The 14,392-nt window shown below is 33.7% G+C and overlaps 1 protein-coding gene across 1 annotated transcript in view; it reads right to left on the bottom strand.

Annotated features, from left to right (window-relative positions):
• Window positions 1-426: 426 nt before the first annotated feature.
• Window positions 427-14,392, bottom strand: part of LOC144978958 (putative oxidoreductase MexAM1_META1p0182) — an 18,952-nt gene continuing 4,986 nt past the window's right edge. Inside the window, exons 4-12 of the mRNA XM_078925578.1 lie at window positions 13,269-13,361; window positions 12,221-12,335; window positions 11,175-11,227; window positions 10,889-10,955; window positions 9,263-9,303; window positions 6,997-7,066; window positions 6,209-6,245; window positions 2,746-2,806; window positions 427-1,484 (exon numbers count right to left, since the gene is read on the bottom strand). Of these exons, the coding sequence (XP_078781704.1) occupies window positions 1,227-1,484; window positions 2,746-2,806; window positions 6,209-6,245; window positions 6,997-7,066; window positions 9,263-9,303; window positions 10,889-10,955; window positions 11,175-11,227; window positions 12,221-12,335; window positions 13,269-13,361 (795 nt within the window). The 3' untranslated portion in view covers window positions 427-1,226. The remainder of the gene's footprint in view (window positions 1,485-2,745; window positions 2,807-6,208; window positions 6,246-6,996; window positions 7,067-9,262; window positions 9,304-10,888; window positions 10,956-11,174; window positions 11,228-12,220; window positions 12,336-13,268; window positions 13,362-14,392) is intronic.

Here is a 14,392-nt window from a genome sequence, read left to right as displayed (position 1 = left end):
TAATTTTAACTTATTATGGTACATCCAAGATTTAATCTCATTAAAACAGCTCGTAATTCGTTGTATTAAGAACTGTAAATTACTAAGGGGTGCTGAATCATACATTTGCTTATCATCTGCATAAAAATGATAACTCGGATTGAATCTGGATATCACATTAGAATGGGGCTGCATATATACAGTATAAAGGACAGGGCCAAGAACAGAGCCTTGTGGCACTCCAAAGTTTAGTAAAACTTGTTCTGACTGAACACCATTCACTACGACAGTGATAAAAAAAAGGAAGGATGAATTTAAATTGTCAAAAAAATGTTCTTCTTTAATCATGATTATATTTTGAATTTCAAAATATCTTGAACATTTCCAAACTATACTACATGGAAATATAAAAAATGAAGATGTTTTTTCTTAAAGATTATACCCCCCCCCCCCCAAAAAAAAAAAAAAAAAAAAAAAAAAAAGGAAAGAAAAAAAGGAAAGAAAAATAAGAGAAGAAATGAAAAAAAACATTTAAAAAAGAAGCAATAAATCATGTGGATATTACGTGATGTATTTAATGTTGTTACGGTGTATACTATTAGCTGAAAAGGGGGATTGAGCCCAAAACGTTCCGTCTTTGTTAGATTTTTCTTTTCCGAATCTGTTAAATTTTTTTGTTCATTATTTTAGACATTTAAGTAGATACTTAATTACTGGTCGTGCACCATAAAAGCACAGTTAACACAATTTGTCCATATAAATTTTACGGCAATTATCGATCGATTAAAAAAAAACTGGAGCATTTCTATAAAGTTATATCCACTATACGCACTGAAAGCGCTTTACAAGGGATCCCTAGCCAACAGCAACGAATAACATGTAGGAAGCGAAAAGACGCCTGTTCGGCGATATTCTAATTTTTTTTTCTGACAGAGACAACGCTATTAATGGCCAGGTCCTCATTTATAATTTACACCTGAGTACGGTGAAAAAAATGTGAGTAAAGACCCTTTTCTAAGGACTCAACTATGCGCCGGTCAGAGCGGGTCTCGAACCCTAGACTGTCAACTTCTCTTAAGAAATCTAATATTGAGACTCTTTGACAAGTTGAGACTCGTTTCAATCGATCGTTACTTGAAGTAAAAATGATCTGGTCAAAAAAATTGTAATTTTAATTATTTTTTAAGACTAATGACAAATTATGCATTTTATGTTCTGTCAAGTCATGAGTCTATAAAAGAAGTACGCTATATAGCCGACTTTTTCATCGCTTGTTTTTCTTGAGTGGGAAGGTCTGTGAGTCCAGTGTTATCCATGTGGCCACTTCCTCCGATACCTCTGTTCATTGAGATATGATATCCATTGTCCACTCGAATACATTCGCCTGTGATGGCGCATGCTCCGTCTGTCAACAGGAAGTGGATTGCCTTAGCGACCGATTCCATATCCATACCACCTCCTAAAGGTTGTTGAGAGATGGCAACTTTTTTCATCATCTGTTCCATCTGGAGGTGATTAAAATCAAAATAATAAATAAACAGGGATTACTTTGTAAAAAAGAAAATCAGCAAAGTGTACTCGACCCGTACATTGTTCCCAGATACCATGTCGCGATTGTGTTACACTTTAGTAAGTAAACAGAGGAGTTATTCCGAAAGGCACACTGAGAAAAAACTAAATGGCCATTCCAAGTCAAGCTGATCCTCCCCTCCGACCCCCCCCCCCTTTCCACCTCACTTATATCAATTAATATAACAACCTTCCCCCCGCCACAAAAAACCCATAAAAGCAAAACATAAGCAAAAATTATAATTTGATATTTCCCTAAGGTGTACGAAAGGGTTTATTTAATCATTTAAGACAAGAACTCATTTTTTATAAAAACTGACCTTCTAACTAAACTTGGAAATATCTCAATGCGGTAAAATCAGCAAAATCCCCATCCCTGAATAAAAAAACGACAAATGAACCCCAGTGTTTGGGGAGGCAATACATTTCAATCCTTGAAATGTAATTGCCTCGACCGAATCCTTGGTAGGATCTCGTCAGCTCAGTTCGTAGAAAACACGCTTTGCAGGCAAAGGGACAGAGATCAATCCGGAGTGAAATCGAAATTTTTTTCCAACACGCCCCCACCCTTCCCCTGCCCACCCCCACCCCTCCCTGTAGTTGGCTCTGTTAGATCTGGCAAAAAATACTTTGTGATAGACAAGCGTCCGATCCTAAAGGTAGCAAGTAATTGCAATTGTCCATGTCACGCTATTGAAGCCGGGATAAACTCCGTTCCCATTTGCCTAATGCCGTCGAAGGACTACAAAAAGAAAAAAGCTTGGTATGGAAACATTTTCAAGATTCTCAAATAAAAATAGTGCAAGACAATTGCTAATTATCTGCTTTCATCATAGAAATCATAAATACAACTGAAATTACGAACAGAAACGAATTTGGAAATAAAAACTTTTCAATTTAGACTTGAAAAATACTTTTTACATTGTTTGTCTCTTCATGACATTGGACTCTAGCCTTTATGCTCATATTTGTAGGTCTGATAATCTGGCGCAATTATAGGCTTATTTATTTTGCGTTGGATTGAGATCATATATATATATATATATATATATATATATATATATATATATATATATATATATATATATATATATATATCCATTACAACTGATACCATAACAAAGTGGGTTATCAGACCTTCAAATTAGTACACGTCGACTCTTTACAATAAGCTGTAAAACCGATATTCAGAATTACCTCGTCCTTTTTGTCATCAGGAAAAGAGTGTAACAGTGTGTCAGTCACCACAAAACCAGGGCTGTGAAAACGATAGCAATGTAGCTTGATGAAATTCTCACATATTTTTATTTTTAATGAACCTTCTCCTTACCAACTGTAGCTAGCCCTCCCCATAAATAGTAATGTGTAATGATAATTTGAAGGTCTGAAGGTCATATATATATGACAATGTTTATATAAAAAACAATGAATAAGTTTAGCCTGATTTACAAAATATTCAACAAATTTAATGAGACGGTGTTAAAAGATCGCGTTTTTACGACGTTCGCCACAAAAACAAACAAACAAACAAACAAACAAAAGAAAACTAAAACAAAACAAACAAAAATTAAAAAAAAAAACAAAAAAAAAAAAAAACTAAAAAAAAAGACCAACGACCAAAACTCTAGTACTAAAAGTTATTTTGAAGAAACTAAGGAAAGCGTTCGCTTTCATCAGAGTCTTTGAGTTTAAAAATAACAAAAAAAAAAAAAAAAAAAAAAAAAAAAAAAAAAAAAAAAAAAAAAAAAAAAAAAACCAAAAAACCAACAAAAAACAAACGATCAAGCATCAAAATTACAGTAGTCATAGCTTTTCACAGTATCGAAGAAAAAATGTGGACAAAGTTGATACCCTACATTATCTACACGATTTTTTAAAACTTTTGAGAAAATATTTTTATTGCAGCTAGATAGTCTTTTCTTATTGGTTTATTTTACATTATTTAACTGATAAATCAATTGAAAACGATGATTTCCTTAGTTAAAAAAAACAACAACACATTATTGAATTTTTTAAAAAGTGAACGTCATGAAAAACGACTTTTTGACACACCATCATCAACCATACAAATTATCTATGTGTACATTTGGCATTCATCGTGTTATGTCTAATATTATGACATCCTTTTTGTTGACCTGAAGGAATTCAGAAAACTGTCTTACTCTAAAAATAAATTACGTGTTTAAAATTTTGGCCAGAAAACATGTTCTTCCAAATATTGATCGATTAAAATGACTCTTATCTTGTTAAACACTCTCAATCCTAGTTATCGTGAAAGTCCCAGGTTTGGCAGTTTTTAGTAATATGAGGGTCATTTTAATCGATCGACATTTGTGGGACGAGTTTTCTGGCCAAAATTTTAAATACCTGTTTTACAGAGTACGGTAGTGTAGCGGGTTGAGTGTTATTTTTGTGGGATCGAGTCCAACCGATGGCTCAATGGTCTGGATTCGAACTAGTATGCGCGCTATGGCTCACGTTACCAGCTGCACCACACACAACCTATATCACAAACGGCTCAGGTTTAATCTAGGGGTGATTAAGAATTGCCTTAGGGTCCCTTATAACTTAATTGTATTAATAACAAGTGAGTCAAGACAATAGTAACGCCCAAATGCACTAATAACAATTCTATACATAAAGTTTAATTAGATTGTTACATACAGGAAAAGATAGAAAGAATAAGTATTTATTTAATATCAGGAAGAATAGCTCTAATTGAGTGGATCTAATCTATTATATTTTTATTTGTTTGCTTTGATATAATCATATGTGTCTGTGGAAAATACATTTGAAAATGGTATAAGCCCGTTTGGCTTATCTTTATCCCGCCGGCTTGCTTGACTGAGGCAAATGTATCAGCTAGTTCCAGGGTTGGCGCCTGCTTTGCAGAGTTTTCTGGACATCACAACAGTGTGTTGTAGTTAGGCTGACATCAGGGGTTTACCGCTGTTCAAGGACTGGGAAGCAGGGATTCGGCACAACTGGGTGCTCCAACGACACGGAAAAGGACCAGGAAAATGGCCAGGACAAGGACCTTCAATTTAAGAGTTAAAACAACAAGGTCTTAGAGCCAATCGAGTTTGTCTTTCGCCACCGAATCGTCCTTGAGCGACACATCATAATAGCCTTTATTTGCCGACAAAGGCAAGGAGAAGCAGTTACTCCATGATAATGGTAGTTAGTATATATATTAAACCTCAACTGACAGTCGAGCTATCTGACATGATGAGAATTTAACAGGGTTGTGTCCCTGGTATTTCTTTATTTATTTTTATTAATTATAATTGAGGTTATGATGTGTGGCCGGCGATTGGCGGTGGGGTACAGACATTCAAGCAATATACATATTGAATATAAATGAAATAATAACATAGATCATAAACAACTGTTAACTATAAAATAAGATACATATCGATATGGTTTTGTACAGGTATTCCAACTTACGAACATCCATGGAATAGCACAATTAAAATATACACACAACTATAATAGTAATGCTAGATTAAATTGAATTCAGAGTAATATCTCGTTCCACTTTGAATGTTAACCAATAATTCATTTTACCTCCAGCCGAGGGATGACAAACTTTTTTAAAGTTTGAAATTGGAGGGATAGCTCTTCTTTCGTGGGCTTCTTAGCGTGTGTGTGATAAGATTCAGATATGAATTTGGTTTTGTGAAACGAAAATAGCCAATCAGAGGAATTTCCTGTTTTAGATAGCCAATGATATCCAGATGCGTTGGTAAGAAAGAATAACGGATAATTACCGGACAGCTAGACCTTAATTGTAATTTTAGCTACTCTTGAACGAGACAAGGACCTCAGGGCATATGCACGATGGCGACTTGTTTGGAAAAGGTAATTAGCAGGTGGCATGAATAGAATGGGCAGACAATTTGAACAGGTAAATAAGCCTTAAGCTGAAAGTGAATGTTCCGTTATACAATGGAAATGTTTACCACCTAACGACCAAAATTTCCGTTAGAAAGATTTGGAGCTTTATTGGAGAAAGACTGTCCATGTTTGGTTATCTTACTGGAGGAGTTAATCAATTATATGTCTCGTCCACTTGGTTTGAAGTGGTTTTGAAACGAGACGCTGACGAATGATAAAGAAATCACGCAGTGAAAGAAAATCGCTCGTCACAGGTAGAAAAGGCTATAATATCACTTGCCTTCGTAATTCATTTCTTTATTTAAAAAAAAAGCTTTTTGAGCTTCGAGCAGCATAATACACATTTTTAATGTAGTTTTATACGAGTTTATATAATATTAATTAAACTTTTAATTTAGGCAGAAACTATGTGACAGCAATGGGTCTTTACATGGTCTCCTAAATCAAATGTAGGAAGTAATATAAGACAATAAGAAAAAAAAGTACAATATCAATTGATCGCCACTCTTTGGAGAGAAGATAGTGCTTTCCGCCAGAACTAACCGACGCAACTACTCGATCACTGCTGGGTGGAAAGGGGAATCAGAAAATAGAAAATATAACACAATAATATTGTTTTGTTTACAATACATACTTCTGATTTTCATGCAAATTATGCTCTTTGAAAAGGGGGCTAGATATCAAATAAATAAATGAACAAGATTAAAAAAAAGAAAAAATTACCCCCCCCCCCTCCCAATGGAGAAAAATCAAAATGACTTACGCTATTGCATTGACCCTGACCTTGTCCGGCGCGACCTCTGAAATCAGATAGCAAAGATACAATCACTACCGGGGCTTACGAAAATTTCCAAGATGTTGGGGATCGATATGTTATTATAACCTATTAACCCGTAGATTTTTGACCAATCAGAACATAGAATTTGTGACACACCTTCACACATGCTCGGACAAACATAGGTGGTTGTTTATAAACAATAATATGAATGAAATCGACCTCTCCCATTGTTATTGCTTTTATACCGCCAGATGGGTGACTAGTTATCACACGATTTTCTCGGACATATTATAAACGTCAAGTTAACACCTAGTTTTCTGTGTTGGTTAGTTGGTTTTATTGATCAAGCGGTAGAACAATGTGATTATTTTCATAAGACACATACCATCGATAGCAAAATCTGTGTAGTTTTCTATGCTTACCAATCACTGCCATTGTTTACATCATAACAACTGTCCGACAGGCGTGGTGTCTATTGATAATATGCGCTTGTCTAAGAAGCTCACACCATTGCCATCCGGAAGTGTAACGGACCAACACACAAAACTATGTGTAACCTTGAACGTTTATAGTCTGGTTAATGCAGTTTAGTCATAAACGCGGATGGTACCGTTGCCATCGGTTAAGTTAACGATGGCTACGGTGGTAGAGTACAACAACAAAGGCTTGAGTTACGTCATCTATTAACTGCTGTACTCTGGAAAGACAGACATTTTAAAAAATGGCCAAAAGTTCACGTCGGCCTGAACACATAATATCACATCAATTCATACCTAGGGCCAAGAGGCGAGTGAAATGTTCCAAGCCAGCCTTTGTTATGCAATATGCAGCTATCTTGTATTCCTGTGTGAAAAAAAACGTGAAAAAAAAGAGCGTTATATAGCGCAATATCCACTAAATGTGCTCAAAGCGCTTTACAAGGGGTCCCTGGTCACCAGCAACATTTAACATGTTTAGACGATATTACAATTTTTCGGACAAAGACAACGCTGTTAACGGCCAGGTACTCATTTTACACCTGAGTACGGTGAGAGAAAGTGAGTAAAGAGCCTTTTCCAAGGACTCAACTATGCGCCGAGCGCGAGGCTCGAACCCAGGACCTTCCGATCCGAAAGCGAGTGTCATACCACAAGACCACATAGCCGCACACAAAACAGAATACATTTAGGAGGATTGACTTTGAACACTATAATGGTAATGGTGGTAGTGGTAGTGGTGGTTTCGGGGGTTGACATTACCAATAATGCTTCATAATTTTTGTCTCCTTTTTTATCACCTCTCTATTCTTTTTTTCTTTTTAAAATATGATCAGCGTTGTAAATTTAATGATATAATGATGATGAGGATAATGATTATGAACACGAATATTGTATTGATAATGATAATAAGAATATTAATAATAATATAATGATAATAATAATAATAATAATAATAATAATAATAATAATAATAATAATAATAATAATAATAATAATAATAATAATAATAATGATTATAATAATAAAAAAGTAACATTAACGATAATGATGATGATGATGATGATGATGATGATGATGATGATGATGATGATGATGATGATGATGATATTAATAATAATTATAATAATAACCTTTGTAATATTAAAACATCATACACGTTTTAACATTTCTAATAACATGACGAATTTAAAACAGCTATATTTACGTTTTTACCCACATGGTATTGAGAAAGCAAATGTGATATTAGTCAGTCATGTATAAGTTAAAAGCAGGGGTAACAAAAGCACTACAAATTTTTACAGCAGAAGTTTTAGTTGTTCTTTTGGCAAACGGAAGAGGCAAAGTTTCGATTATCAAAAAAAAAAAATAATAATCAAGCGATTATTTACTGGTCCAATTTGTATATGAAAACGAAATGGTCCAATTTGACTCATACCCTTATTACATATAAGCAAACAAAAACAATAATTAAATAATGCACGATAGTATGCATACGAAGCGCTTTACAAAGAGACGTAAGGCAAAAGCATTAATAGATATCAATTTGTAAGGAAATGTTGAATTTTTTTTCAACAGAAATAACAGTGTTATCGGATATGAACTCATTTAACACCTGAGTCTGGTGAGAGAATGCTCATAAAGTGTCTTTTCCATCAATGTCCCAAATGAGTGCCATATGACAGACCAGAAAACGATACACTTCAAAAATGGTCTTTTTGTGACATTCACCATAAACATTCTCCAATACTAAGTGCCATAGAGCACTTGTCAGTGGATTAATGGGCGCTATATAAGTATATTATATTCTATTATTTGAAAAAAAGGAACAAAAAAGGACAAAATCGTTATAATCAGTTTCTCAGGGTTAAATAAGGAAAAATAAATGAAAAAACGGACGATCTTGCATCCAAATTATAGTAATAGTTTTATAAAGGGGCAAAAAATGTGGACAATGTTTATACTCTGGCTACACATTCTTGAACTTTCGAGAAACTATTTCTACTATTCTATATAGGAGGAAGGTCGCCAGTTTTTGATTTATTTAACAACATTTAACTGATAGAAACTGATTAAAACGAAATTTTACCTTGGTTTTTCAAAAACAATTTATTATTGGACTATGTACTTTTATGGTGAATGTCACAAAAATCGATCTTTTAGCACAGACGTACAATATTCATAATGAGCAGATGAAACGTGGTTCGGCTTTAGGTAAATGTTTCGAGTTTGAAGGGTATTTAAACCTGATTGAAACAAGTTTTGCTTAACCCTGTCCTTACCAACTATAAGAAAATCGTCACATTTGTTACGATACAACCAACATTTATCTTATTCAATTTTATTTTGTACATCAGTAAATTTAAAGAAAATAAACACAGTGTGTTGTAGAGAATTTTTGGTAAAGAAACTATAATGTATCGCAATAACTTTACTGCTATTGTTTTTGAGTGATAAAGAATATATTTTTGTGTTAGTTGGGTGTGAAGTTTTGGGGAAAATCCTGAAAATGGCTGGTAAGGAAAGAGTTGATATTTAATTTTTAAAATCTAAATCTACTAACCATAATCTCGCTGTTGACGCTTGAGATGTTCACAATTGAACCTGTAGAAAGATAGAATGGATTCCTTGCAGTCAATTTGATATTATCTTAGTGCTCAAAACTGAAAGAAAAAACAATATATCTTAAGCTTTTATATAGCGCAATAATATTCATTAAACGTGCTCAATGCGCTTTACCTAACCAACAGCAACACGTAACATATAGAACGAAACATGACGCCTGTTAGGTCATATTACAATTTCTTCGACAGACACAACGCTGTTAACGGCCAGGTACTCATTTTACACCTGAGTACGGTGAGAGGACGTGAGTAAAGGGCCTTTTCCAAGGACTCAACTATGCGCCGAGCGAGGCTCGAACCCAGGACCCTCCTATCCGAAAGCGTATAGTTGAGTCCTTGGAAAAGGCTCTTTACTCACATTCTCTCACCGTACTCAGGTGTAAAATGAGTAGCTTACCTAGCCGTTGACAGCTTTGTCTCTATCGGAGAAAAAATGTAATATCGCCTATCGCCTAATATCGCAAAACATGAGTTTTGTTCTACATGTTACGTGTTGCTTTTGGACTGGGACCCTTTGTAAAGCGCTTTGAGCACGTTCAGTGGATATTGCGCTATATAAAAGCTCAATTTATTCTATTAATTATATTATTTTACTGTGACTTCTATTCCCCCCCCCCTCGCCAATCCTCTGTATACGCTTATTTCCCTTTCCACTTTGCTCGGGTTTTTGTCTTGGATTGAAATTGCTTGCTTTTCTTTTCTTGTGGGGTCCTTGACTGAGAGGGAGGCAGTCAGATTTTAAGATTTAAAGTTCCTTTATTGAGAGATGAAGTTTTTCCTTGCAAATCATCACTCTGTTATGAACTATTAACATTTTTAGTTTTGAAACATTTTAATGTATATCATTCAGAGCAGGATTCTTTGCTTGTGCCTGGATGGGACTTTTAGTTAATGTCAAAATAGCCATCTTGATAGATTGCTCATGAAATCTTCTATTTGAAACAGTCCCATTATTATTACTTTTACTTTGCTGCTTTTAACTTCAGATCCCCTACATCTTAATTTCTACTGGCGATGAAATGACCTGAAATTGCCCCAAGCCCCGTAAAAACCCCTTAGAATAGATAAGGAATGTCAATTAATAAAAAAAAAGATAATACAAACTTAAGAAAAATATGTTATCCAAAAATATATTTTGTTGGAAATAGACTAACCTTTGGTCTTTTTGAGGTAGGGTAACGCTTCTTTAGATAAGAATAGTGGAGCCCTTAGGTTGGTGGCAATTACAGCATCGAAAGACGCAAATAATAATAATAATAATAATAATAATAATAATAATAATAATAATAATAATAATAATAATAATAATAATAATAATAATAATAATAATAATAATAATAATAATAAATCTTTATTGTCCAAATTAAAGGCAATTCATGTGAGGTAAACAATGCTCAGTTTGGTTCATGGTATGAACATCAACACATTTACAAATACAGACACAGCCATACACGAACATACACGCTTGCACATTGTTTCTACACGTGTATACAAAAGAAATGAGCGTACATACAAACACATATACATACATACATACATACATACATACATACATACATACATACATGCAGACATACATACAAATGTTGAGTGCTGAATATCTTCATAAGCACTGATAGCAGCATTATTAATCTGTGACAATGAACATAACAAGAAAATATAGGATTAGAGGAATTTTGACCAACCAACTCGAAATGGTATCATCATGTCGAAGAGAATTCGATGATGAATCTGCAGTGAACAATCTAAGACTTTGGTTAAGCTTATTTGTTTATATAAATTTTTCTTTTTTTATAGCACTAAATGCCGGATTCTCAAAACACTTTGCAATATCTCTGGAAACACCCACACCATGTAACGACCAAAATAGCAGTTGGACACACTAAATAATATCTTTATTTTGCCTAATAGAATAAAAATTGATATTCGGCAGTGAATAATTAATTCTTTGTTTTGATTTTAGTTTTCACTGAATATCACTTTTTATTCTATTATACAATATATATATATATATATATATATATATATATATATATATATATATATATATATACATATATCTATATATATGTATATATATATATATATTATTCTAATATTTACCACAATGTTTGAGTCAGTCTATATCGATGTTTCAGGCCTAATCAGCCATCGTCAGGACTGTGTGTTACATGAGTTTGGTTTGTGGACTGTTGTTGTTTGTTGAAGTGGTTCCGGTTTGTAGTTGATTAATAAGATCTTCCGATGTGGACACGTATTGTACATCTCATTTCTCGTGTTGAGTGTGGCTTCATGAGGGTGTTTGATTATAGTATATTTCCCCCTCCAGGCATAAGCTACATTGTTTTGATGTTGGTGTGTATCCTGTTGCTTTAGATAAAATTTTCCATGAAATGTTGTGGTCTAGTTTGTTGTCTTTTAATTTCCAAATATGTTCGCTGAGTTTTGTGGATGTTTTTTTGTTAATGTTTCTAAATGTTGAGGTGTGGAGGTTGTATCTTGTTTTGAAATTCTTTTCTGTTAGTCCTACATATAAAAATAATTTGCTCCATTGCTACATGTCGAGCACTTTTCGTACCATATTTGTATCAAACACGATTCAATGTATATATATATATATATATATATATATATATATATATATATTAGTGGGTGCAACTGCTGTCTTGGTCTTTGCATGGTGTGGGTGTGCCCAGAGATATTGCAAAGTGTTTTCTTGGCATAATCATGAAATTTCATCACACACAAAAAATAACAGAGATGAAAAGCTATAAAAAAAATAAATGACTCTATTATGTATAGTTTTTAAGCTATTTTAATTCTATATCGGGTAATAATAAAAATAACACCCAGAAATCTTGAGCTATTTCTTCGAATTCCCAACACTGCCTACGAACCTAACTGACAAAAGAAGCATGTCTCAAATGGAAGACCCAGCTGGAAAGACCCATCATAGAAATAAGTAGGGCGTGATTTTGACACTTTTATTAGCTGGATCTCCGATGATCTAACCTAAGAATTGCGGAGTAAAGGATGAGTAGTTCTTGATTGTATCAATGAATATAGTATCTTAAACTAAAAAAGAACAAAATTATCATATTTTAAAAACCATTTAAAGTCAGATTTACTTTCCGACCTCCGATTCCCTCGTCCACCCTATAAAGACAGAAAAAATATAAAGACATATATATATATATATATATATATATATATATATATATATATATATATATATATATATATATATATATATATATATATATAACCATACAAAAATAGAATTTAATTCAAAATAACCCCCCCCCCCCCCAAAAAAAAAAAACAAAACAAAAAAAAAACAAAAAAAAAAAAAAACACACAAAAAAAACAAAAAAACACAAAAAAAAACACAAAAAAAAACAAAAAGCAAAAAAAAAACGTACGAACAAACAAACAAAAAAAAAAAACAAACAAAAAAAAAACAACTAAAAACAAAACAAAAATCAAGAATAAGAGTTTTAAGTTTTATAAGTTTTATACGTTTTATTCACACAGAGCAATATCCACTATACTCTGCATACGGAGCACACTGATAACAAATTGATTAAGTGATAACATATTATCGGATCGAGACAACGTGCAGATATTAGCAGGTCTGATTACTAAACGCAATCATGGGCTTAATTTAACACTGATGCAATTGCAATGGATCATATTTTGTGTTGGCTTGAGAGCATTTCCATTACAACAATTGCTGTCTCTGTTGGAAAAAAAAAATTGTAATATAGCATAACAGGCGTCATGTCTCGTTCTACATTTTACGTGTTGCTGTTGGCTAGGGATCCTTTGTAAAGCGCTTTGAGCACGTTTAGTGGTTATTGCGCTATGAAAAATCTCAAGTTTTATTTTTTAAATTATTTTTTAGTACTTGATTGATTCGAAGGGTTACATTTCATACTTACTTACCAAGTGGTCAATCCGTCCAAACTTGTCCACAGTGGCCTGTATTATCTTCTTGATATCAGCCTCTTCTCTAATACTGGCGGTTATCGTCAATACCTGTGTTATAACAAGGTTACATCGAGTGTTATGTGATTTCATTTCTGTCGTCATAAGATAAAGGGTCGCATATCGGTAATTGGGTCAAATTGAGTTATTAACACTGCCATATTCCTAAATCAAACGCGCAATTTTTAATAATCCGAAGGTTTTGTGATTCTAAGTCAATAAATAAATGTTTTATCACACAAATAATATATTCTACGACTTGATAGATTTAAATATATAGAAGCTAACGGTTTTTATATTTTGTTGGCTCTCCGGTAAAATTTATAGTTTTTTTTTTCTGATATGCGATCTTTTGTGTTGAATCGACAAATTTGATTGATTAACCAAAATAGATAATGTGATTGACCTTGTCTACTTATGCGGCCATGAGGTCCAGTGCTTTGAAACTAGCCTTCGGACCGGTTAGTCGAGGGATAGATAGGGGCGTAATTGAGTCCTTGGAAAAGGCCTTTTCTCATAATCTCTCACCGGGCCGTACTCACGCGTAAAATGAGTACCTTGCCGTTAAGAGCATTGTCTTTGTCGCAAAAAAAAACAAAACAAAACAAAAATTGCATAAAAGACGTCATGTCTGGTCCTACATGTTAAGTGTTGATATTGGTAGGGATACGTATGTGAAGTGCTTTCAGCAGGGCTAGTGGCTCAAGTTTTCACCATAAATTCAATACTGAGTGCTACACGGGTTAAAATAATTCAATGGATTAAAATGACTCTTTTTCGACATGACGCCTAATAGGCGATAACATTGCAATTATTTATCGGACAGAGACAAGACTGTTGATCGCCTGAATACGTTGAGAGAATGTGAGTAAAGAGCTTTTTTCCAATGACTAAACCATGCGCCGCTCAGGGCTGAAATCGGACTCTGAACCTTACTAACGAAAGAGTGAAGATGGAGAGGCTTCGCATACTTAACGTGGAAAACAAATAAAATAAAATAAATAAATATTTTAGTTGTTTTCCACGTTGGTTTGTGTATTGTTGTGCTGACGAAGGGTTTGTACCCGAAACGTCCATTGTCT

This window comes from Berghia stephanieae, chromosome 8 (assembly GCF_034508935.2).
Source record: "Berghia stephanieae isolate SIO BIC M18660-M18661 chromosome 8, UCSD_Bste_1.3, whole genome shotgun sequence".
Taxonomy (NCBI): Eukaryota; Metazoa; Mollusca; class Gastropoda; order Nudibranchia; family Aeolidiidae; genus Berghia; species Berghia stephanieae.
The sequence above is the reverse complement of the archived record's forward strand: the minus strand, read 5'-3'. Positions and strand labels throughout refer to the sequence as shown.